At 50.3% G+C, this 25,610-nt stretch overlaps 1 protein-coding gene across 2 annotated transcripts in view; it reads left to right on the forward strand.

The window, feature by feature from the left end:
* SPOUT1 (SPOUT domain containing methyltransferase 1) overlaps positions 1 to 25,610 on the forward strand; it is a 103,579-nt gene that overhangs the window by 41,381 nt on the left and 36,588 nt on the right. For both annotated transcript variants that reach the window (XM_078646589.1, XM_078646590.1), the window contains exons 2-3: positions 4,842 to 4,881; positions 20,712 to 20,831. In XM_078646589.1, coding sequence (XP_078502715.1) covers positions 4,842 to 4,881; positions 20,712 to 20,831 — 160 coding nt within the window. The remainder of the gene's footprint in view (positions 1 to 4,841; positions 4,882 to 20,711; positions 20,832 to 25,610) is intronic.

Consider the following 25,610-nt stretch of genomic DNA (forward strand, 5'->3'; position numbering starts at 1 on the left):
TTACTAATGGGAGAGAGGAGACTGATCTTACTAATGGGGGAGAGAGGCGACTGATCTTACTAATGGGAGAGAGGAGACTGAGCTTACTAATGGGGGAGAGAGGCGACTGATCTTACTAATGGGAGAGAGGAGACTGAGCTTACTAATGGGGGAGAGGAGACTGAGCTTACTAATGGGAGAGAGGAGACTGATCTTACTAATGGGGGAGAGGAGACTGATCTTACTAATGGGGGAGAGAGGCGACTGATCTTACTAATGGGAGAGAGGCGACTGATCTTACTAATGGGAGAGAGAGGAGACTGAGCTTACTAATGGGGGAGAGAGGTGACTGATCTTACTAATGGGGGAGAGAGGCGACTGATCTTACTAATGGGGCGAGAGGCGACTAATCTTACTAATGGGAGAGAGAGGAGACTGAGCTTACTAATGGGAGAGAGGAGACTGATCTTACTAATGGGGGAGAGGCGACTGATCTTACTAATGGGAGAGAGGAGACTGAGCTTACTAATGGGGGAGAGAGGCGACTGATCTTACTAAGGGGAGAGAGGAGACTGAGCTTACTAATGGGGGAGAGGAGACTGAGCTTACTAATGGGAGAGAGGAGACTGATCTTACTAATGGGGGAGAGGAGACTGATCTTACTAATGGGGGAGAGAGGCGACTGATCTTACTAATGGGAGAGAGGCGACTGATCTTACTAATGGGAGAGAGAGGAGACTGAGCTTACTAATGGGGGAGAGAGGTGACTGATCTTACTAATGGGGCGAGAGGAGACTGAGCTTACTAATGGGGGAGAGAGGCGACTGATCTTACTAATGGGAGAGAGAGGCGACTGATCTTACTAATGGGAGAGGGAGGAGGCTGATCTTACTAATGGGGGAGAGAGGCGACTGATCTTACTAATGGGAGAGAGGAGACTGATCTTACTAATGAGAGAGAGAGGCGACTGATCTTACTAATGGGGGAGAGAGGCGACTGATCTTACTAAGGGGAGAGAGAGGCGACTGATCTTACTAATGGGAGAGAGGAGACTGAGCTTACTAATGGGGCGAGAGGCGACTGATCTTACTAATGGGAGAGGGAGGAGGCTGATCTTACTAATGGGAGAGAGAGGCGACTGATCTTACCAATGGGAGAGAGAGGCGACTGATCTTACTAATGGGGGAGGGAGGAGGCTGATCTTACTAATGGGGGAGAGAGGCGACTGATCTTACTAATGGGAGAGAGAGGCGACTGATCTTACTAATGGGAGAGAGAGGCGACTGATCTTACCAATGGGAGAGAGAGGCGACTGATCTTACTAAAGGGGGAGAGAGAGGAGACTGATCTTACTAATGGGAGAGAGGAGACTGAGCTTACTAATGGGAGAGAGAGGCGACTGATCTTACTAATGGGGGAGAGAGGCGACTGATCTTACTAAAGGGGGAGAGGGAGGAGGCTGATCTTACTAATGGGAGAGGGAGGAGGCTGATCTTACTAAAGGGGGAGAGAGAGGAGACTGATCTTACTAATGGGAGAAAGAGGAGACTGATCTTACTAATAGGGGAGAGAGGAGACTGATCTTACTAATGGGAGAGAGGAGACTGAGCTTACTAATGGGGGAGAGAGGCGACTGATCTTACTAATGGGAGAGAGGAGACTGATCTTACTAATGGGGCGAGAGGTGACTGATCTTACTAATGGGGTAGAGAGGAGACTGATCTTACTAATAGGGGAGAGAGGAGACTGATCTTACTAATGGGAGAGAGGAGACTGATCTTACTAATGGGGGAGAGAGGCGACTGATCTTACTAATGGGAGAGGGAGGAGGCTGATCTTACTAATGGGAGAGAGAGGAGACTGATCTTACTAATGGGGGAGAGAGGCGACTGATCTTACTAATGGGAGAGGGAGGAGGCTGATCTTACTAAAGGGGGAGAGAGAGGAGACTGATCTTACCAATGGGAGAGAGAGGAGATTAATGGGGAAAAGGAGACTGATCTCCCTAATGGGGGAATGAGGACATTAATGAGGGAGAGGAGACTGATCTTACTGATAAGGAGAGAGGACATTAATTGGGGAGAGGAGACTGATCTTACTGATAAGGAGAGAGGACATTAATTGGGGAGAGGAGACTGATCTTACTAATGGGGAGAGAGGACATTAATGAGGGAGAGGAGACTGATCTTACTGATAAGGAGAGAGGACATTAATTGGGGAGAGGAGACTGATCTTACTAATGGGGAGAGAGGCGACTGATCTTACTAATCTGGAGAGAACATTAATGGGGGAGAGGAGACTGATCTTACTAATAGGGGAGAGAGGACATTAATGGGGAAAAGGAGACTGATCTCCCTAATGGGGGGAGGGAGGACATTAATGAGGGAGAGGAGACTGATCTTCCTGATAAGGAGAGAGCACATTAATGAGGGAGAGGAGACTGAAGTTACTAATGGGGGAGAGAGGACATTAATGAGGGAGAGGAGACTGATCTTACTAATGGGGAGAGAGGACATTGATGAGGGAGAGGAGACTGATCTTACTAATGGGGAGAGAGGACATTAATGAGGGAGAGGAGACTGATCTTACTAATAGGGGGAGAGAGGACATTAATGAGGGAGAGGAGACTGATCTTACTAATGGGAGGAGAGAGGACGTTAATGGGGGAGAGGAGAACTGATCTTACCAATGGGGAGAAAGGACATTAATGAGGGAGAGGAGACTGATCTTACGGGGGAGAGAGGCCATTAATGGGTGAGAGGGTTACTGATCTTATCAATGGGGAGAGAGGACATTAATCATGGAGAGGAGACTGATCTTACGGGGGAGAGAGGCCATTAATGAGGGAGAAGAGACTGAAGTTACTAATGGGGGCAGAGAGGACATTAATGAGGGAGAGGAGACTGATCTTAACGAATGGGGAGAGAGGACATTAATGAAGGAGAGGAGACCTGATCTTACTGATAAGGAGAGAGGACATTAATGAGGGAGAGGAGACTGAAGTTACTAATAGGGGAGAGGAGACTGATCTTACTAACGGGGAGAGAGAACATTACTGGGGGAGGCGAGACTGATCTTACTAATGGGGAGGGAAGAAGAGAAGTGTTAAGTTCTATACCACTGCCAGTGGCGATGGCCAGCCTGAATAAGTAAATGGATTCTGTGCATCAGTTAGAAATGATGGTGCAGGCCACAGGTGCATGAGGAAGCGTAGGGCGTGGTGCAGTGGAAGGGAGAGGAGGGAGGGTTTCTAGGCCCTAGTGTCCAACAGTAAATTCACATCTGGAAGACCCCCTTAGCCTCTCTGCCTTCATCTGTACCCCAAGATGCAGAGAGGGCCACTTGACCTACTGTGGGCCCAGAGGCCCATGGGGGTGCTCGGGTTGGCTAATGGTTGGTGCATCGGGCAGTAGGGCAGCCTTTGAGAATGGAAGTGTGAGGCATCTCCGTGGAAGGGAGGTGGAGGGCAGATGAGGGAGGGTTTACAGGCTCTAAGGTTCAACAGTAAAGTCACCTGTGGAAACCCCCCCCTTAGCCTCTTGGATGACAGAGAGGGGCACTTGACCGGCTGTATGCCTATGGGGGGAGGGGCACTGCCTGATGGATGGTGCATCGGGCAGTAGGGCGGCCTTTGAGATTGGAAGTGTGGGGAGCGGTTCAGTGGAGGGGAGACGGAGGGGATCTAAGCTGTTAGGGCCCAACAGTAAAGTCACCTATGGAAGTCATCCATAGCCTCTCGGCCTTGAGATGGACACCAAGCTGTAGTGTAGGCCTATAGGCCCATGGAGAGCGCTCGCATCGAGCAGTAGGGCAGCCTTTGAGGTTGGAGGGGAGCTGGGCTGGAGCAGGGGTAACTGCAGGTTAAGCTGTAAACTCAAGATACAGTCTGGCTCTTTGGGGAAGAGACCCGAAGGAGTTCACCGCAGTAACAAATGCAGATTGAGCGCACCGGGTCATGTCATTTAACTACCCAGGTCCACAGCCCACATTACGCAGATGGAAGAACGAGTGGTAAAGATAGCAGGTTTGCTCACAGACATTATCATACTTGACAGGTGTGCACAGCTGTTCAGTGCTCACCTGAAAGCTCTATTTGACATGTCCAGAGTTTCAATCAATGCCTTGCAGTCTAATCCCCGCAGGCCGCCTTTTAGTCATTGATGCAAGCCACAGATGGGTGAGGTAGTGGAGGTGGAGCAGTTCGAGGGGGTGGTGGTAGCGAATGTAGGGAGAGGTGGGTAATGGGGAAGAGGAGCCGGGGCTTGGTAAAGAAGAGCGGGTAATGGAGGTGGTGGGGTAGGTCATGAGAGAAGATGGGGGTTCCAACAGAGCATGTAATGAATGTTGTTGGGAGGCCAGGAAGCGGAGGGGCGGATGATGGGGCTCGAGGGGAGCCCGAATTCATGACAGTGCAGATAAAAGAAGGAAGGGAGCAAGGCAGGCAGGTGACGGAAGATGGATGTGGAAAGGTGATGCACTGAAGACCCCAGTGGCTTGCAGGGGTAAAGAAGAAAATAGTAAAGACTGCATAGCAGGGGCTAACTTAGGGAAACCGGCTGGGTAGGGGTCACGCTGCTGACCGAGCAGAACAAAGGAGCGATTAATGAGCAAAGAATCAGGACAATGCACATGTGAGAGTTAAAAAGGCCCCCCTTTCTCAGGTTGGATACTCTCATCTTAAATCCACCCCTCGGATGCGGTGGTATTACGAGTTCTTGGCAGACCCAGTGCTCTGACCCGTGTCCTGCCAGAGTCCTGCCTCCTTTGAAACAGATGCCCCAAGACCCACATCCTTCTGAAACAATCCCTGCCTCCTTGTACTGAACCCTCTGGTCTGATACTGCACCTACTTTCTCTTTCAGGGAGACCAGAAGACCAATTGGCGGGCCCTTACGCAGCAAAGTAAGTACGGATTTTGTTTAGACCATATATCGTGAGAAATTCTCAATAACTGCTATGGCTCGGTCGTACAACTAGAGACTGACTGCTGTTTAAACCAGTGGCCGAAGTGCATAAAAAAAGTATGGGGACTGTGATGCTGTACGCAAAGGGGGCGGGTAAGTAAGCGTTTTGGGGGGGGGGGGTTCAAGGTCGTGGCAGAAAAATCAAAATATTCTGAAGCTTTCGTCAGCCTTTCACCTTCAGGTAACTACATATAAACTAAGACACCGCTTAAATGAAAAATAAATGTGAGTTTATCAGTGGAAAAAACAATAGTGTACATTATGAAACCTCTATTGGTTAATATACTGCAGAGGTCTGTATGGTTAACCAGAGAGCCACAGAATTGAACCCTGGTTGCTGCAGTTAACAATAACGACTTGTGTATTTTTAGTGCTAGGAAGTCCCTGCCTGTCACAGAAAGTACTGTGAATCTATGTCAATATTTTGAATTTGCATTACACACAGTATAAGAGAGGCTGCTACAAAAAGCGCAAAAACGTTTAGTGATTCCAAAATATAGTTTTGAGAGAGACACAGATTGTACCTAGTGCATTTATAACTGACCTTTAAAAGCTTCACAGCTCAGCTGGGATCTCTCTTGCAATACCTCTCAAAAGAATACATCTGTGTTATCAGGTAGGTTCAAGTGATTCCTTCAATTAAAGCCAATACCACTTCCAAGTGCCCTTCACATTTGGAGATTGACCAATTGCGCACATTTACATTTCTTTCAGGGCAGCAGCACCCTGGCAGGAAGGCTCGTTTAGCTTTTGGCCCCTCGCTCCGTGTCACAGCACAGGAGACTCTGCCTTGCACTTCAACTGAGTCATTTCAACTCTCGGAATTAATCGTTGGTTCTCTGTTCACAAAACGTAGGGGAACTGTTTTTCATAAATTAAAAAATGTATGGGCATGCCGTAGCCCTCTGACCCCGCCCACTTCTACCCCTAGATGACACCCATTAGCGTGCCACATGTGCTGCCACTCAATACTGCTGGCAGTACATCTTCAGACCAGGGTCTGATTTCGGGTTGTGTTGAACGCCTCTATTTAATGTGTTATGTTGGTCTATGGGAGTGAAAATGGACATAATAAATTCCATTAATAAAATCTGAGTGGTAGTATATTATCTCATGTGATCTCGGTCAATGAGCCACACACGATGCCCTAATGTTAAGGTTACTAGGCAAAAAAATTGAGTTTGAAACATCTGCTATCTTTCCTTGCAAGAATACATTTAAAAAACTCTTCAGCGATGCCACATACAGTGCGGCTGGTTTGTCAGTGAACACCGATAACCTTAGCAGAGTTGTGCAGATCTGTATGGTGAGTTAATCCGTCAAGCTACAAACATTTAAACTCATTTCCATTGGCCCTGTCCACACATCGGGACGGTAAATGCCTGACTGTGGGTGTTCATGAAGGTCAGTGCCTGACTGTGGGTGTTCATGAAGGCCATGCCTGACTGTGGGGGTTCATGAAGGTCAGTGCCTGACTGTGGGTGTTCATGAAGGCCAGTGCCTGACTGTGGGTGTTCATGAAGGCCATGCCTGACTGTGGGTGTTCATGAAGGTCAGTGCCTGACTGGGGGGGGTTCATGAAGGTCAGTGCCTGACTGTGGGTGTTCATGAAGGCCATGCCTGACTGTGGGTGTTCATGAAGGTCAGTGCCTGACTGTGGGTGTTCATGAAGGCCAGTGCCTGACTGTGGGTGTTCATGAAGGCCAGTGCCTGACTGTGGGTGTTCATGAAGGCCATGCCTGACTGTGGGTGTTCATGAAGGCCAATGCCTGACTGTGGGTGTTCATGAAGGTCAATGCCTGACTGTGGGTGTTCATGAAGGTCAATGCCTGACTGTGGGTGTTCATGAAGGCCAGTGCCTGACTGTGGGTGTTCATGAAGGTCATTGCCTGACTGTGGGTGTTCATGAAGGTCGGTGCCTGACTGTGGGTGTTCATGAAGGCCAGTGCCTGACTGTGGGTGTTCATGAAGGCCATGCCTGACTGTGGGTGTTCATGAAGGTCATTGCCTGACTGCGGGTGTTCATGAAGGCCATGCCTGACTGTGGGTGTTCATGAAGGCCAGTGCCTGACTGTGGGTGTTCATGAAGGCCAGTGCCTGACTGTGGGTGTTCATGAAGGTCATTGCCTGACTGTGGGTGTTCATGAAGGTCGGTGCCTGACTGTGGGTGTTCATGAAGGTCAGTGCCTGACTGTGGGTGTTCATGAAGGTTGGTGCCTGACTGTGGGTGTTCATGAAGGCCATGCCTGACTGTGGGTGTTCATGAAGGTCGGTGCCTGACTGTGGGTGTTCATGAAGGCCATGCCTGACTGTGGGTGTTCATGAAGGTCAGTGCCTGACTGTGGGTGTTCATGAAGGCCATGCCTGACTCCTGCCTTGGAAATAAGACTTGTGCTGGCCTGATGAGTGGGGCAGCGTCCTGGCTGCGGGGTCTCCTGAGGGCTTAGGTGTGAGATAGCCGACTGGCTGCTGAGGTTTTAGCAAGGATTGAGGGCAATGTCATTGCTTCACCTGTAAGGCCCATGCAGGCGTATACATAGATCTGTGACATCTCTTATGCAGTGCATCAGAACAAGCACAATTGCAGGGAACAACACTTTATGAAAGAAGCACCACTGCAGAACCAGCGGGCACGATCGTAGACTCTTTATTTCTTGTTGAAATGGCCTGGACGTGTTTCACAGACTCGCAAACGCTGCGATGATGAGTGTTAAGTCACTGGGTAAATTAAGAATAAACAAGGGTGAGCTGTAGTTGATACTGACCAAGGCATGGAAAGCAGGCGTTGTGTGTCTTGAAAGCTCGGTTAAAGGGTCCCTCTTAAGAGCAACCTGTTTCTGTCTATCATCCAGGACAATGGATCCATATCATTGACTTCTGGAGTTGTCTGCCAATGTTGGGCTACGTCATATGATGCCGTCTGCCCTATCCAAAACATCGCTCTCCTTGTTAGTGATGGAACTTAAGTAGTCCCTCTCTCCCTTGTAACAGTTGCACATGTGCTGGCTGTGATAACCTGTCCCAGCAATAGTTGTGTCCTGTGTTGGTCCTCAGCTGCCCACTAGTAATGTGTCTACTTCTAATGAGCTGTATCCTAACATTGCCATTCCCTGGTATACCTCTCACTTGCCTGCGCTGAGCTGGTTCGTAATGCTCAGTATTAAGGCTTAAAACCTGCGGTATATCTGTTCTTGGTAAGATCACGTGTACCCTACGTCGAAGAGCTGCTGAACTAACCATAAAACCAGAAATATGTTAGCAGCGACCAGTGGGCTACCTTCTTCATATGGTGAGGACTTCTCAAGCGAATTCACAGAGAGACCTGACATCCCACCGATTCCTTGTCTAGGTGGCTGCTTTAGGTTTGTTTCCGAGCAGAGCGCATTAGGAGCCCCATTACCAGAACATTGTGAGCACTTCCCAATACAACCAAAGCTCCCTAGGTCAGACCATCGCCGTCCTCTCACTGCACTAATGTGTGCATCGCATGTCAAATTAGATCTGCTGCTCTCGCAGGCGTAAGAGGATGGGCTGCATCTTTCAAAAACCCTTGTTTAATCAGGAGGATTTTTACTCTGTGTTTCTGGGTGTCACAATCATGTTAGTTCCCCACCCTTATTTCCCTACAGTGATGTATAGTTTTATTGTATTATATAAATAAATACATACAGTTGCTGAAGATCACAATCAAGGCCAAGAACAAACGTTTGCAATTTAACGCATTCTTGCAAAGTTCTAACAGAGATCAGAGCCAGGGAAGTTCAGAAGGCTAAAGCTGACTGGGTACTTGCAGCAGGTAAAAGCTGGAGGGTGCGCCACTGTCCGTTCTTGGTTGGGAACCTTGGAAAGGCAGTGAGACCAGCTCCTGCATCATTCTGCAGAAACCATATCTAGAAGGAGCTGAAGAATCCTCACTGATGAAACGAGTTCTGCGCAACAACAGTGGCATGGCGAATGAATGTGAGAGAATCCTGCCATAGCTCCCGCTTATAAAGCGCTTCATGTCATCACATCTAGATTGAAAATAATCACCACTGCTGAAAACGCCTGCCCAAACATAATGTTCGAGGCATATGAGCTGCAGATTGTACACTATGCATAGATCGCCACCTAATGTTGGGCCTGGATGTTTGCAGTTTGTTGTTGTCCTGAAAAGTTCTTTGGAAGTCACGAGATAGGTGACGCCTCCTTAGGACCACATTGCGCATGGGCATCGGCTCCATCCGCAGATTGTTTTTTCCGCCATCGGGCTCGGATGTGTTTCCTGTGCTCCGGTTTGGAACCAAATTTCCTTCGGCGCGCAATCCTCACCCAGTTCGACGGTATTGTCTCGATCGCGATCTACGACGCGATTCTCTGCCAACTTCGAAGTCTTCGATTCCGGTAGTCGACGAAGACCTTTGGGCCTACCTGGGCCTAACTTTCTGGCTCATGGAAAGGACGCCATTCAAGAAGTGTCCTCAATGTGGGTCGAAGTTTCCCCACAGCGACCTACATGAGGTGTGCAACCTGTGCCTTTCACCGGAGCACGAGGCCAAAGACTGTTTAGCGTGTGCCTCATTCCGCTCCAAGAAGATGATCCGGGACCGACGAGCTCGAAGAACTATGGCTCGCTCGTCGGCTCCGATTCCCGACGACATCTTCGACGAGGGCGTCGATGTGCCAGAACACCAGCACGCCGAAGAGAGTATTGGATCATCAGATGCCGAAGACTCCGACGTCAAGGAAGTCACTCCAGCTCAACGGTTCGTAAGTAAGACCGTCGACCCCACCCCTTCCTCAACACCATCAAAAAAGGCTTCGGTCACACCCTCACCTTCAGGCTTCGGTTACACCCTCACCTTCGGGCTCGGGTGCACACCAAGACACTGCTTCTAACGCCCTGCCTTCGGGCCCGGCAAAGAAGACCACAAAGCCTTCAGGCGGCTCAGGCTTGAGCCAGCCTGCTTCCGGAGCCGACCCAGTACCGACACCGAAGAAAAAGCCATCTTCCTATTCCACGTCGACCGTTGCTTCGACACCCAAGCACATGGAGCCGAAGACTGGCAGCGGTTCATCGACACCGAAACCGCACTCGGAGCAGAGTAAAAAATCGACCAAAGCACCGGATTCCTATGCATCGGAGCCGAAAAAACTCTTGGAATCGAAAAAACTGTTTCCCGTAAAAGACACTTTGAAAGGGCACACTCCTAAGCCAACTGCCGACTCGGTGCCTAAAAAACCTACGGAGGTGAAAATTTAGACGCCAAAGGATCTACCTGGCTCACAAGAGCTTTTTACACCAGATCCACAACAAAAAACTCTTGTAAAGGATCCCAAAACTGGACAATTGACTCCAAGAAGAGACCACTTGAGGCGCCAGCACCTTCTCCCCCTGCAAAGAAGAGAGACATTGCAACCTCTCCATTAAGGGTCCCTTCTCCTCCACCTCCCCATACTGTTCCTCCTCATACACCTCCTCCACCACAGCATTCACCTACACCATCTCCTAATCCAGACGATGATGTACACACAGATTCTGATTATGAAGGTGGGGGTGCACATTACCCACCACAGGCTATTAGTCCCCCTCAGTCACCTAATCAATTGGACGATTACAGCACCCCTAATGTGCCTTATGTCCCACAGGATGATGTCTATCCTTCCAGACTTTCCCCACCAGAGGACACCATAGGTTTTAACCTGCTAGTCCAGAGAGCTGCACAATATCATGGGGTGGACTTACACACCGATGCAGTGGAGGAAGACTTCCTATTAGACACTTTTGACAATACACAAAGGTCTACGGCCATCTTACCAATGCTTACGGGAGTCATCAAGCACGCAGCAGAGGTCTTTAAAGACCCCGTTAGAGCTAGGGTCCTCAATCCCCGCATTGAGAAAAAATATAAAGCTGCCCCTGCAGACCCAGCTTATATTAAAGGCCCGGCACAATTGGATTCTTTGGCGGTATCCAATGCACGTACACGTGCTAATTCCCAAACAACAGGTGAAGCCTCACCACCAGACAAAGAATCTAAACTCCTTGACGCTTCTGGCAAGAGAACTGCGGCACAAGCAGCTAACATCTGGCGCATTGCCAACACCCAAGCCTTGCTGGCAAGATATGACAGAGCACATTACGACGAACTAGAGTCCCTAATGCAGCACCTACCAGACAAATACAAAAACAGGGCCAATGAACTTATACAGGAAGGTAAAAATATCACTGATACTTCCATCCGTTGTGCCCTAGACGCTGCAGATACTGCCTCAAGGGCAATCAATACCAGCACCCTGGCTACGTTTTTCAGGTTTTAAACCTGAGGTACAAAACTCCATCCTTAATCAGCCATTTGATGAGACACATTTATTTGGCCCAAATGTTGACGTGTCTTTGGAAAAAATGAAGAAAGACACCGACACTGCAAAATCCATGGGAGTCTTGCAGCAGCAAGCTCCCAGACGTTCTTTTCGTCGCTCATCGTACAGAGGCAACACAAGAGGCTACTCAGAAAGTCCCTCCTCTTCCTACAAAACCCCTGGTCAATCCACATTCACCAAGGGCTACCAGAGAGGGGGTTACAGGGGTAACAACAACAAAGGCAGAGGCAAGAACAACACCTCCCGCTCTGCCTCCACCCCTACCCAATGACTTTCCTCCCCTTCCCCCCCATTATTCCACTTCTGTGGGGGGAAGACTCCAACAATTCCTGCCTGCATGGATCAACATCACATGAGACAGGTGGGTGCAACAAATGATTCACTCAGGTTACTGTCTAGAATTAACATCTACCCCCCAAACATACCACCCAAACAGCGTCCAAAGTCACAAGAACATCCGTCACTGTTAAAGCAAGAAGTAGTATCTCTGCTACAAAAAAGTGCAATAGAACTAGTTCCTCTAATTCCAAGGGAGTTTACTCTCCATATATTCTAATCCGAAAGAAGGACGGCTCTCTAAGGCCTATTTGACCTCAGACCGCTAAACATATACATACAGTCAGACCATTTTCACATGGTCACATTCCAGCAAGTCCTTCCTCTCTTGTCACAAGACGACTTCCTGGCTACTCTAGACCTCAAGAACGCATACTTCCACATTCCCATTCACAAATCTCACAGGAAGTATCTCAGGTTTTTAATAGACGGGCAGCACTATCAATTCAAAGTACTCCCATTCGGAGTCACAACAGCACCAAGGGTGTTACTTCAAGTGCTTGGCAGTGGTGGCAGCGCATCTACGAAGACAGCACATCCATGTCTTCCCGTACCTCGACGACTGGCTCATGAAAGCCAGCTCACACAATCAATGCGTAAAACACACTCAAGCCACCATCCAGCTGCTCCACAACTTGGGGTTCGCAATAAACCACACCAAGTCTCATCTACAGCCATCCAAAGTACAACAGTACCTAGGTTCCACAATAAACACCTCAATAGCCCTAGCTTATCCCACCTCAGCAAGGATAGCCAGCATGCAAACTCTCCTAACAAAGTTTTGGCTACAACACTCCCTCCCAGCACAAGTGTTCATGCAACTCATAGGGATGATGGCCTCTTGCATCTTCATAGTACCCCATGCAAGACTTCAAATGCGTCCGCTACAAGAGTGCTTATCACGTCACAATTGAACCAGGCTCAAGGTCACTTAACAGACCTAGTGTTGGTAGACGGTTGAACTCATCGCTCTCTGCAGTGGTGGAACACCAAAAACCTTTCCAAGGGACGACCGTTCCTAGAGTCAGTTCCTCAGATAATATTGACTGCGGACGCATCGCTCTCCGGCTGGGGAGCCCACCTTCTGCAACACACCATGCAAGGCAGGTGGACACCGCAACAAAAGTTACTCCACATCAATCATCTGGACTTACTAGCAATATTCCTGGCACTAAAAGCTTTCCAGAAGCAAGTAGCAAACAAAGCTGTGTTAGTCCGCACAGACAACATGACAGCAATGTACTACATACAGAAGCAGGGAGGCACGCACTCCCTGCAACTATCTCAACTAACACAGGAAATATGGAGGTGGGCTATACCTCAGACATATTCCTTCTAGCCCAACATGTCCCAGGAGTACAAAATACTATAGCGGATCTGTTAAGTCGTCAAACACAATAGACTCACGAGTGGGAACTTCATATGCAAGTTCTTCAGCCATTCTTTCAGATCTGGGGACAACCTCAGATAGACCTATTTGCCACCCATGAAAACGCAAAATACCCAAGCTTCGCCGCCAGATATCCACACCCTCTGTCCAAAGGCAATGCAATATGGTTGAATTGGTCAAACAGATTTGTGTACGCTTTTCCACCTCTACTACTCATACCACTAGTAGTACGCAAACTACAGCAGCATTCTCTGACCCTCATCCTAGTTGCTCCAACGTGGGCCAGACAACAGTGGTACACAACACTGCTACAACTGTCTGTAGTACCACTCCAAAAACTGCACCTGTCTCCACACCTCTTAACACAGAACCGTGGAGAGATCAGACAAACAGACCCAGCTCAGCTCAACCTTGCTGATCTGGCTCCTGAAGTCCTAGAATTTGGATATCTGAACCTTCCTCCAGACTGCATGAATGTCATTAAAGAAGCTAGCCGTCTTACCACTAGGGCATGTTATGCAGCCAAGTGAAAACGATTTGTAATATATTGTCATAACAACAATATTAATCCCTTAGATGTGGCTATTCAACACATCATAGGTTACTTACTGCATCTTCAAAGATGTAACTTAGCCTATACGTCTATTAGACTACATCTTGCTGCAATAGCAGCATATCTGCAAAACAGACCACTTCTATCTCTGTTCAGAGGGCCTGCCATTAAAGCCTTTATGGAAGGCCTTAAAAGAATAGTTCCTCCCAGAGTACCACCTTCACCTGTATGGAATTTAAATGTTGTTCTTACAAGCCTAATGGGGCCTCCCTTCGAACCCCTACACAGAAGTGAACTACAATTTTTAACATGGAAAGTTGCGTTCCTCGTAGCTATTACTTCTCTGCGGAAAGTTAGTGAACTACAAGCACTAACTATTCAAGAACTCTTCTTGCAAATGCATCAGAATAGGGTCGTTCTCTGTACTAATCCAAAATTCCTGCCCAAAGTCATTTCTCCATTCCATCTCAATCAATCTGTGGAACTGCCTGTTTTCTTCTCGCAACCACCGTCAGTAGCAGAAAGAGCTCTTCACACTTTAGACGTCAAAAGAGCGTTGCTATACTACATTGAGAGAACACAACCTTTTCGTAAGACCAAACAACTTTTTGTGTCTTTCTCATCACCACACAAGGGCAATCCCATTTCAAAATCTGGAATAGCTAGATGGATTGTCAAATGCATACAGACTTGCTACCACAAAGCTAAACGTACGCTATCTGTTCCTCCTAAAGCCCACTTTACCAGAAAGATAGGGGTTTCAATGGCATTTTTAGGGAACATTCCCCTAGATGACATCTGCAGAGCAGCCACATGGGCCACACCGCACACATTCACAAAACACTATTGTGTAGATATGCAAACCAAACAACAAGCTAATGTGGGCCAGGCTGTTCTCAAGACATTATTCCAAACTACTGCAACAGATAGGGGTGGTCGCCGCTAAGAGTGGGTACTGCTATATAGTCTATGCATAGTGTACAATCTGCAGCTCATATGCCTCAAACGGAAAATGCTACCAGTATGCATCTGTTCTTGGCATGTAGAGCTGCAGAGTTGCACACGCCCACCCGCCTACCCTTGTCTGTTCCAGTATTATCTTAATTGGATACAAATTACACCGGGATCCTTCCTGTACTTCCAAAGCTCCATCATTTCCCAAATGGTGAAAAACGATCTGAGGATGGAGCCGATGTCCATGCGCAATGTGGTCCTAAGGAGGATTCACCGATCTCGTGACTTCCAAAGATATTTTCAGGACAACAACAAACATCCGGGCCCAACACTAAGTGGTGATCTATGCATAGTGTACAACTCTGCAGCGCTACATGCCAAGAACAGATGCATACTGGTAAGTAGCATTTTCCTTCGTCCTTTTTAGGTCGAGCTGGAGATAGCAATGCGAAGCATTGCGTCCAGCTCGACAACTATAGTTGCCAGTCTCCTGGGAATCTGAGACAGGGGTCGGGCATGTGCGGTGATTGGTGTCTGTGGACGCGCACGTCCAGGCCGGTGCCGGGCACATCCCCTGCCTCAGATTCCCTGAGGTGCGCAAACACACACACACACACACACATGCACACACACACGCAGGCAGACACACATGCACACACACACGCAGGCAGACACACATGCACACACATACGCAGGCAGACACACACGAGCAGGCACACACACGCTCCTCACTGCTGCTGTTGGGGACAATCGCCGGCTCCTCGGCTCCCAATGGATGGGCGGGCGGGGGCGACGCGGCCAGGGGCTCCAGACCAGGGACAGGCTGACCACTTCCAGCCTGATAACTTTCTGCTGCTCCGGCGGGACCTGCGGTGTGCTGCGGGAACGGCGGCTGCGGTGCATGGGCGGGGCAGGACGGCGGCTGCGCAGGATTCGTAGCCCCTGCCCTTCGGCCGCCTCAAGGGCTCCGCCCTGCGAGCGCGCCATTGGCCGCTGCTCCGGTGTTGGTGATGTCACCGATCCTGTGTAACTGAGACGGCCGGGCGGTGAAGCAATGCAATGCTGGTGTGTACAGAGGGGACTTGTTCTCTTAACATCCATTTCAACGCCGCCTCCATTATGTCTGCCTTTTCTCTCACCAATCTGCTTGTGCCACCTACTCCCCGGTCTCAACCACTCCCTCGGATCAGAGCGCACCCTCTAGTGTTAGCCTTCCCTTGATATGCCTCTCCGCTCATGTCTAAGTCCTTCCTCTGCCGTTTCTCTTTTCCAGACCTAGCTCCACTCTTTGTGAAGACGGCTTCATATTGCTATATCTGAGCCCCCCATCCCTAATTCCTTTGAGACATGCCTTACCCCCACCCACATTCATTATCTCGCCCCTCGCGCCCTTATTCTTAACCCCTTTCCTGCTTTTCCGAAACCCCCTTTTCCTTTTTGGCAATCGCTGCACCCATCTCTCTCTCCGGTATTTACCACCTCCATCACTTCCCGTCTCCTCGGCATCTCCGCTGTGCCTGCCACTCTTATTATTGCTTGTCTCTTTCTATGAGGCTATCCTTTCCCTCTCGTCTCATTTTCTCTTTGAGGCTTCCATTTCCTATAATAGAAGCGTTTTTTGTGCCCTTCTGCCCCTTGTTAGACTCGTTTTTTGTGCCCTTCTGCCCCTTGTTAGACTCGTTTTTTGTGCCCTTCTGCCCTCTATTAGACTCGTTTTTTTCCCCTTGTTCTCCCTCTCCCATTCTCCCACTCTGCCTGCTCTCCTCTCTCTCCCTCCCCTCTCTCCCCTCTCTCTCCTCTCTCTCCCCTCCCTCCCCTCCCTCTCCCCTCCGTCCTTCGCTCTCATCCTCCCACTCTCTTCTTCCACTCCCTCTCTCCCTTTCCCTCTCTCCCTTTCCCTCTTTTCCTTCTCCTCTCTCCCCGTCTCCCTCTCCTCCCTCCTCTTTTCCCTGTCACTCACTCCCACTCCCTGCTCACCTTTTTCTCCCATTCCCTGCTCTCCTTTTTCTCCCTGTCCCACTCTCCCCCTCTCTCTCTGCCTCCTCTCCTCTCTCTCTCCCCCTCCCCTCCCTCAATGACTACAAGTAATTGCCTCTGTGGAATTGCGCTTTTTTACTCCAACACAATGTACGTTTACATTTGAACATCATTAAATGGCTATATTTACTTGGAAATAACTTACTGGTTTAACATGCCTTGTACAAAAATGTGTGACGTTAACACTCATGTTTTTCTTTCTTGCTAAACAACACAGAGTCTCTGGCGCCCAACATAAACCCTCCTCCACAACATTCACAAACGTGCACTTCAGGGATTTGATGCTGCTGAGGTCGATTACATGCTACGGTGACCAGGGATCCCACTTTTGCACGATCTAGGCCAGTGTTTCACTTGGTGTATGGCCTATTTCAGGGACATCTTAACTCCAGTCCTCGGTTTGACAGAGGGGCAATTACATATTGTTGGAAGTGTTGCTTCCTTAAAGTGGAGTAATGCGTCCGTGTGATTTTTTTTTTCTTTTTTTATTATGCATCAAGCTCCTAAACCAAAGATGCCTTCCTGGTATTTCATGGTGCTGGAGTCGATAACATGGTTCTCACTCTCTCCTCCTCTATCCCTCTCCCTCTCCCTGCTCTCCTCTCTCTCTCTCTCCCTCTCTCACTCCACTCCCTCTCCTCTCCCTCCTTCCCTCTCGTCCTCCCTCTCTCTCCGTCCCCTCACTCTCTCACTCTCCCTCTCTCCGTCTACCTCTCTCCCTTTCCCTCACTTCCCTCTCCCTCTCTCACCTCTCCTCTCTCCCTGTTGGACTTGGCTCTTCTGGCAGGTTCACCCCTAGACTTTTTGCTTTTTATGGTGACCTGGTGATGGTGATTTTTGGGTTCTGCACACTTTCACTGTGTTCCAGTGGAAAGTGCGTGCGCACTTTGAGTGCATGTGGTGAGATAGGCCTGCCCTCCCATTGGAATGCATGGGGAATGTCTGTGTCCCTGGTAGTTCCTGATGCGTGAGGTGTGCATGCTCGAGTTTGGTATGTGTGAACCCGTGTGATTAAATGCTTTGCAATGATGTATGCGGCATGATTGTGTCTTGTGCGGAAGTACCACTTCTAGACATGGCTATGTGTGTGCTGTGAAGGTGCTGGCGTGTGATTGGCTGGAGCTGGCTGGGATGCCAGGCTCCAGGATGTCTGTATGGGTCTGCCCAGTGGTGAGTGCTGAGATCAGCATGCTGATGGCTGGGGAGGAGTGCACCTGGTTCCTGATGGGGCTGGGCTTTCCCCACACAATGCTGGCTCCGCCCCCTGTGGTGCGCCTAACGACCCTAGCCCTGCCAGTGAATAGAGTGAGGTGATGAGCACATCAAGGGTGCTCCAAAACCAGCTGCGACTGGTTTCTCCCCCACCCTGCACCTACAGACAAAGGAATGTGGTGTATAAAAATGGGGCTGTGTCCCCACACAAACTGTTCTTTCCTGATCCTACTTGAGGGGGGCTGCTGCTGCTGCTGGGGCCAGGAGGAACCGCCACTTGGACTGCCTCCCTGCCTGGAGGGCCAGTGAGCTGGCCCCTGGCCCAGCCTTGCCCCCCTGCCTTGCTGCATTCCAAGGACCTTTTCCTGGATTTGTGCTGTCCTATAGCGCTGGGAGCGCTGTAATTATCTCTCTAGCGCTGGGAGCGCTTTACTTTTGCTTTAGTGCCTGGAAGCGCTTGATTTTGACTAGCGCTTGAGAGCGCTTTATTTTGCTGAGGCCGGTGCCCACCCGGCATTGTCCGCCCTGATCGAGTGCCCACCTCGATCTATCCTTTATTTTAAACGGAGCCGGTGCCCACCCGGCATTGCCCCTCGAAATTCACCGCGTTAATCTTCGCAGCGCGCCCCGGAGCCTGGAGGCTCGCCCAAGGGGTCGCGCTGCCATTGGCTGCCAGACCAGAAGTCAGGCAAGCTGCAGCAGGACGTGGCCAGGCCTGTGGTAACCCGGAAGTCCGGCCGGCGGAGAGAGCCCCGGCCGCCTGCCTGCGAGGCAGGAGCACCACAGGAGCCAGCGTCGTCGTCGATTTCCCTCCCCCCCCCCCCCCCCCTCGGGCTCCCAGGAGCGAGGGAGAGCCTCGGGGAGAGAGGGAAGTCCGGCTGAGAGAGCCCCGCAGCCAGTGAGGGACCGGCTGCAGCAGAGACGGAGCAGTCGAGGCTCCGGAGCACAACAGGAGAGCACCAGCAACCCGACCGGTGAGTGGGGCCCGAGGTGACTTGTGGCAGAGGGGGGCGTCGGGGCACATTGCCAGTGCTCGCCCCCCCCCAGGGTGTTCTCTCCGTGATTTGGGCGGCATCTAATCCAGAGCCCGAGAGGCTCAAGGGCACAGTATTGTGGAGAGCCCTAAGAGGCTCCGGGCCATTTCTGTATCCTGACTCCCCCGAGCGGGACTCCAACGTTGGCAGCATTTTCTCGTGAGCCCTGAGAGGCTCCTAGGGGCATATTTGATGAGCCCTGCGAGGCTCCCCGCCCGTATTTGTTTTGCGAGCCTAGAGAGGCTCAGGGGGCATTTTGGTTCTAGAGCCCAGAGTGGCTCACGGCCCACATAGTGCAAAGAGCCCAGTGAGGCTCGAAGGGGCCAGTCATTTGATTAGAGGCAGAGAGGCCCCCACAAGGCGGCAATTGTTTCTAAGAGCCCAGAGAGGCTCGTGGGGGCCCAGTAAATTGTTTCAGAGCCTGCTAGCCTCCCACATCGTTTTTGCGCTATTGTTCCTTCTAGGAACCCAGAAGAGACTCACAGCTGCCCAGCACTTCGTGGGCAGCTGCCACGTTTAGGCCCCTGACTTTGGGACACAGGGCGTCCTAGCCCCAACAAGGCCAGTTGGCCTAGGGACAGTCACAGGTGGTGACCTACGTGAGTTTGGCGCAATTGTTCTTTTTCTTACACCTCTGAATGTATTGTTGATGCATCATGTGTTTTCCTTCCTTACAACGCTGAATGTATGTTATACATCATGTGTTATGTGCTTACACCCCTACAGGTATTGTGATACTTAGGTGTTTTTTCTCCTAGTGCAGGTGGTGCTAGTGAGGTCCTGGTTACCAGTGATTACTGGTTGTGTACTTTATGTTCTAAGTGCTATTTCTAAAAGTGTTACTTCTAAAAGTGCTGATTCCTGACAGTGGTCCAGGTGGCCCTGTCTTGTACATATCCCCTGTAAATTCTGCCCGTGCCTGTTGGCACATTGTAAGGTGTGTGTTTTTATCTAATGTGTTTTGGTGTAATACAAAGGCTATTTTTATATATCCTTGTGTGGAGTTTCCTTCGTGGTGGGTCTTGGGGGTTGTTGCTGGGGTGCGTGCGCAAATACTTAACTCACATCGCCTCCAAGTTTAGCCTTGCTGCTCGCGCCACGTTACCTAGAGGGTGAGCTGGGGTTATCTTGGCGTGTAACTCCCTTGCCCTGACTTAGGAGTGGTGGTCTCTGACTGACTTTGGCGAAAGCCCTGGCCAGCCAGGGATCCCATTTCTAACACTCCCCCTCTCCCTCTCCCTCTCTTTACCCTCTCCCTCTCTCCCTGCTCTCCTTTTTCTCATCAATCTGTGCAACCATTCAACAAAAACTTGTTCAAATAATATGTTCTCTCAATGTTTCAAGCTTTATTACAAATGTCACAAAAAGATGTTAATATTTCACTTCTGTTCTTGGATTTTTGTCACAATAAAATAAACTGAACATAATCTTCACAAACGTTATTTACAAAACTTTAAGCTATTGCCATTATAAATTACAATACATTTTATTTAACTATTAATTATTTAAAAAAATTAAAAGCCATTGTTATTTGTAATATCAATACATCTAAGTCACGTACATACAAAACATGTTGCATTATAAATGCTATGTGTCACATTTGCAAAAGTTACAAGTATTGGCATTGTAAATGACAAAGCTATTAATTTCGCTATTTTCAAAACCAACACATAAATATAAAATGTGTCATTTACAAGACCAATAGCTCAAACTTTCCTAATGCGAGACCTATTGCATTGCAAATGCTTGTTATTTATAGATTTAATTGACTAAATCCAAACTTTGTGTATTCAGCAGCTTCCACGTGGAGTGAACGGTACCCGGCATGAATGTGTATCCATCCTACAGTGATTTTGGATGTATTTAAACAAATTATTTCCACATTTCAGAAAAAGAGGAACGGAAAAAATGGAAAGAGTTGAAGTTACTGAAAAAGCTGGAGAAGCAGAGAGCCTTGGAGGAGGTGGGGAAGAAGAACAACGTGGAAGCAGAGATGAAGGCAGCCAAAGGTAAACGTCCTCATAAGTATATAGAAGATCGCTTACAGCAACCTTCACGACTTGTCGGAGACCTGACGTCTGACATGCAGGGGATTCAGCAACATCATGGAAAATATAAGAAAGCTCCTAATCCAGCAATTCCACACACATTACTTCCTCGTCATATTAGGCTGTTTTTAGAGCTGTTGTGGACACAAGATCATATTAACATGGAGACATTTATTTGTTCCCACCGGCTTCGTATGCAGGATGTACAAATATATATCCTCGGCGGGGATGTCTGCATGTGGAATTTCTTTGAGTTGGAGCAGGCTTCTTGTTCACTATCTGACTGCCAGAACCTGGTCCTCTTTCCGACTGTCAGAGCCTGGTCCTCTTTCCTCTGTCCTACTGCAGAGCTTGGCCCTCTTTCCTCTGTCCTACTGCTAGAGCCCAGCCCTCTTTCCTCTGTCCTACTGTAGAGCTTGGCCCTCTTTTCTCTGTCCTACTGCTAGACCCTGGTCCTCTTTCCTCTGTCCTGTCAGAGCCTGGTCCTCTTTCATCTGTCCTGTCAGAGCCTGGTCCTCTTTCCTCTGTCCTGTCAGACCCTGGTCCTCTTTCCTGTGTCAGAGCCTGGTCCTCTTTCCTCTGTCCTGTTGGAGCCAGAGCTTGATGTCCCAGTTCCTCTGCCTGCCTGACTGCCGGAGCCAGGTGTCCCGGCTCCTCTGCTTGACTGTCTGCCGGAGATTGGTGTCCAGGTTCCTCTGCCTGACTGACGGAGCCTGGTGTCCCAGTTCCTCTGCTGGAGCCTGATGTCCTGGTTCCTCTGCCCGACTGCTGGAGCCAGGTGTCCCGATTCCTCTGATGGAGCCAGGTGTCCCGATTCCTCTGCCCGACTGCTGGAGCCAGGTGTCCCGATTCCTCTGACGGAGCCAGGTGTCCCGATTCCTCTGACGGAGCCAGGTGTCCCGATTCCTCTGACGGAGCCAGGTGTCCCGATTCCTCTGACGGAGCCAGGTGTCCCGATTCCTCTGACGGAGCCAGGTGTCCCGTGTCCCGATTCCTCTGACGGAGCCAGGTGTCCCGATTCCTCTGACGGAGCCAGGTGTCCCGATTCCTCTGACGGAGCCAGGTGTCCCGATTCCTCTGACGGAGCCAGGTGTCCCGATTCCTCGATTCCTCTGACGGAGCCAGGTGTCCCGATTCCTCTGACGGAGCCAGGTGTCCCGATTCCTCTGACGGAGCCAGGTGTCCCGATTCCTCTGACGGAGCCTGGTGTCCCGATTCCTCGATTCCTCTGACGGAGCCAGGTGTCCCGATTCCTCTGACGGAGCCAGGTGTCCTGATTCCTCGATTCCTCTGATGGAGCCAGGTGTCCCGATTCCTTTGCCGGAGCCAGGTGTCCCGATTCCTCTGCCGGAGCCAGGTGTCCCGATTCCTCTGCCGGAGCCAGGTGTCCCGATTCCTCTGACAGAGCCAGGTGTCCTGATTCCTCGATTCCTCTGACGGAGCCAGGTGTTCCCGATTCCTTTGCCGGAGCCAGGTGTCCCGATTCCTCTGCTGGAGCCAGGTTTCCCGATTCCTCTGCCGGAGCCAGGTGTCCCGATTCCTCTGCCGGAGCCAGGTATCCCGATTCCTCTGCCGGAGCCAGGTGTCCCGATTCCTCTGCCGGAGCCAGGTGTCCCGATGTCTCTGCCTGACTGCCGGGGCCAGGTGTCCCGATGTCTCTGCCTGACTGCCGGAGCCCGGTGTCCCGATGTCTCTACCTGACTGCCGGAGCCAGGTGTCCCGATGTCTCTGCCTGGCTGCCGGTGCCAGGGGTCCCGGCTCCTCTGCCTGACTGCCGGAGCCAAGAGCCCCAGCTCCTCTGCTTGACTGACTGCCGGAGTATATTGCCCCGGCTCCTCTGCCTGACTGCAAGTGCCTGTCCCGGTCCCCCTTCTCATTCCTTCCCTCTTCCAGTCCATCTCCTTTCCCTTCTTAATCTGAACCTCTGGTTTTAAGGCTGATCCCTCCCACTTCCTGCTTTCTTTGGCCTCTTGATGACTCATCCCGCCTCCTTGTGCTTTCTAGGGGGCTGGTCCCGCCTCCCCCTGCTTTTTTTGGTCTGACCCTGCCCTCTTATGCTTAACCTCATCCCCACGCTTTCTTGAAGGAAACAGGATCTCCCAGCTTCCGTGGAGGAGGCCCTACCTCCTTGCTCCCTTGTGGGTGCCAAGCCCTCCTCCTTCTCTGTTGTGGCTTGCGCCTCCGCCACTCTTACATGCTGCTTTCTTGCACTCTTCTCATGCTCTTGTCTGTTGTGCTCTTGCATGTTGCTCTCTTGCACTCTTCTCATGCTCTTGTCTGTTGTGCTCTCTTGCATTCTGCTCTCTTGCATTCTTCTCATGCTCTTGTCTGTTGTGCTCTCTTGCATGCTTCTCTCTTGCGCTCTTCTCATGCTCTAGTCTGTTGTGCTCTCTTGCATGCTGCTCTCTTCTCATGCTCTTGTCTGTTGTGCTCTCTTGCATGCTGCTCTCTTCTCATGCTGTTGTCTGTTGTGCTCTCTTGCGCTCTTCTCATGCTGTTTGTCTGCTCTCTTGCATGCTGCTCGCTTGCGCTCTTCTCATGCTCTTGTCTGTTGTGCTCTCTTGCATGCTGCTCGCTTGCGCTCTTCTCATGCTCTTGTCTGTTGTGCTTTCTTGCATGCTGCTCTCTTGCGCTCTCCTCGTGCTTTCTTGCATGCTGCTCTCTTGCGCTCTTCTCATGCTCTTGTCTGTTGTACTCTCTTGCATGCTGCTCTATTGCGCTCTTCTCGTGCTCTCTTGCATGCTGCTCTCTTGCACTCTTCTCATGCTCTTGTCTGTTGTGCTCTCTTGCATGCTGCTCTCTTACGCTCTTCTCATGCTCTTGTCTGTTGTGCTCTCTTGCATTCTGCTCTCATGCGCTCTTCTCATGCTCTTGTCTGTTGTGCTCTCTTGCATGCTGCTCGCTTGCGCTCTTCTCATGCTCTTGTGTGTTGTGCTCTCTTGCATGCTGCTCGCTTGCGCTTTTCTCATGCTCTTGTCTGCTGTCCCCTCTTGCATGCTGCTCTCTTGCGCTCTTCTCGTGCTCTCTTGCATGCTGCTCTCTTGCGCTCTTCTCATGCTCTTGTCTGTTGTGCTCTCGTGCATGCTGCTCTCTTGCGCTCTTCTCATGCTCTTGTCTGTTGTGCTCTCTTACGCTCTTCTCATGCTCTTGTCTGTGCTCTCTTGCATGCTGCTCGCTTGCTCTCTTCTCATGCTCTTGTCTGTTGTGCTCTCTTGCATGCTGCTCTCTTGCGCTCTTCTCATGCTCTTGTCTGTTGTGCTCTATTGCGCTCTTCTCATGCTCTTGTCTGTGCTCTCTTGCATGCTGCTCGATTGCGCTCTTCTCATGCTCTTGTCTGTTGTGCTCTCTTGCATGCTGCTCGCTTGCCCTCTTCTCATGCTCTTGTCTGTTGTGCTCTCTTGCATGCTGCTCGCTTGCGCTCTTCTCATGCTCTTGTCTGTTGTGCTCTCTTGCATGCTGCTCTCTTGCGCTCTTCTCATGCTCTTGTCTGTTGTGCTCTCTTGCATGCTATCTTGCGCTCTTCTCATGCTCTTGTCTGTTGTGCTCTCTTGCATGCTGCTCTCTTGCACTCTTCTCATGCTCTTGTCTGTTGTGCTCTCTTGCATGCTGCTCTCTTGCGCTCTTCTCATGCTCTTGTCTGTTGTGCTCTCTTGTGCTCTTCTCATGCTCTTGTCTGTGCTCTCTTGCATGCTGCTCGCTTGCGCTCTTCTCATGCTCTTGTCTGTTGTGCACTCCTGCATGCTGCTCTCCTGCGCTCTTCTCATGCTCTTGTCTGTTGTGCTCTCTTGCATGCTGCTCTTGTGCTCTTCTCATGTTCTTGTCTGTTGTGCTCTATTGTGCTCTTCTCATGCTCTTGTCTTTTCTCTCTTGCATGCTGTTCTCTTGCGCTCTTCTCATGCTCTTGTCTGTTGTGCTCTCTTGCGCTCTTCTCATGCTCTTGTCTGTGCTCTCTTGCATGCTGCTCTCTTGTGCTCTTCTCATGCTCTTGTCTGTGCTCTCTTGCACGCTGCTCGCTTGCGCTCTTCTCATGCTCTTGTCTGTTGTGCTCTCTTGCATGCTGCTCGCTTGCGCTCTTCTCATGCTCTTGTCTGTTGTGCTCTTGCATGCTGCTCGCTTGCGCTCTTCTCATGCTCTTGTCTGTTGTGCTCTCTTGCATGCTGCTCTCTTGCGCTCTTCTCATGCTCTTGTCTGTTGTGCTCTCGCGCTCTTCTCATGCTCTTGTCTGTGCTCTCTTGCATGCTGCTCGCTTGCGCTCTTCTCATGCTCTTGTCTGTTGTGCTCTCCTGCATGCTGCTCGCCTGCGATCTTCTCATGCTCTTGTCTGTTGTGCTCTCTTGCATGCTGCTCTTGCGCTCTTCTCATGCTCTTGTCTGTTGGGCTCTCTTGCGCTCTTCTCATGCTCTTGTCTGTGCTCTCTTGCATGCTGCTCTCTTGTGCTCTTCTCATGCTCTTGTCTGTTGTGCTCTATTGTGCTCTTCTCATGCTCTTGTCTGTTGTGCTCTCTTGCATGCTGTTCTCTTGCGCTCTTCTCATGCTCTTGTCTGTTGTGCTCTCTTGCGCTCTTCTTATGCTCTTGTCTGTGCTCTCTTGCATGCTGCTCTCTTGTGCTCTTCTCATGCTCTTGTCTGTGCTCTCTGGCACGCTGCTCGCTTGCGCTCTTCTCATGCTCTTGTGCTCTCTTGCATGCTGCTCGCTTGCGCTCTTCTCATGCTCTTGTCTGTTGTGCTCTTGCATGCTGCT

This window comes from Lissotriton helveticus, chromosome 5_2 (assembly GCF_964261635.1).
Source record: "Lissotriton helveticus chromosome 5_2, aLisHel1.1, whole genome shotgun sequence".
Classification (NCBI taxonomy): Eukaryota; Metazoa; Chordata; class Amphibia; order Caudata; family Salamandridae; genus Lissotriton; species Lissotriton helveticus.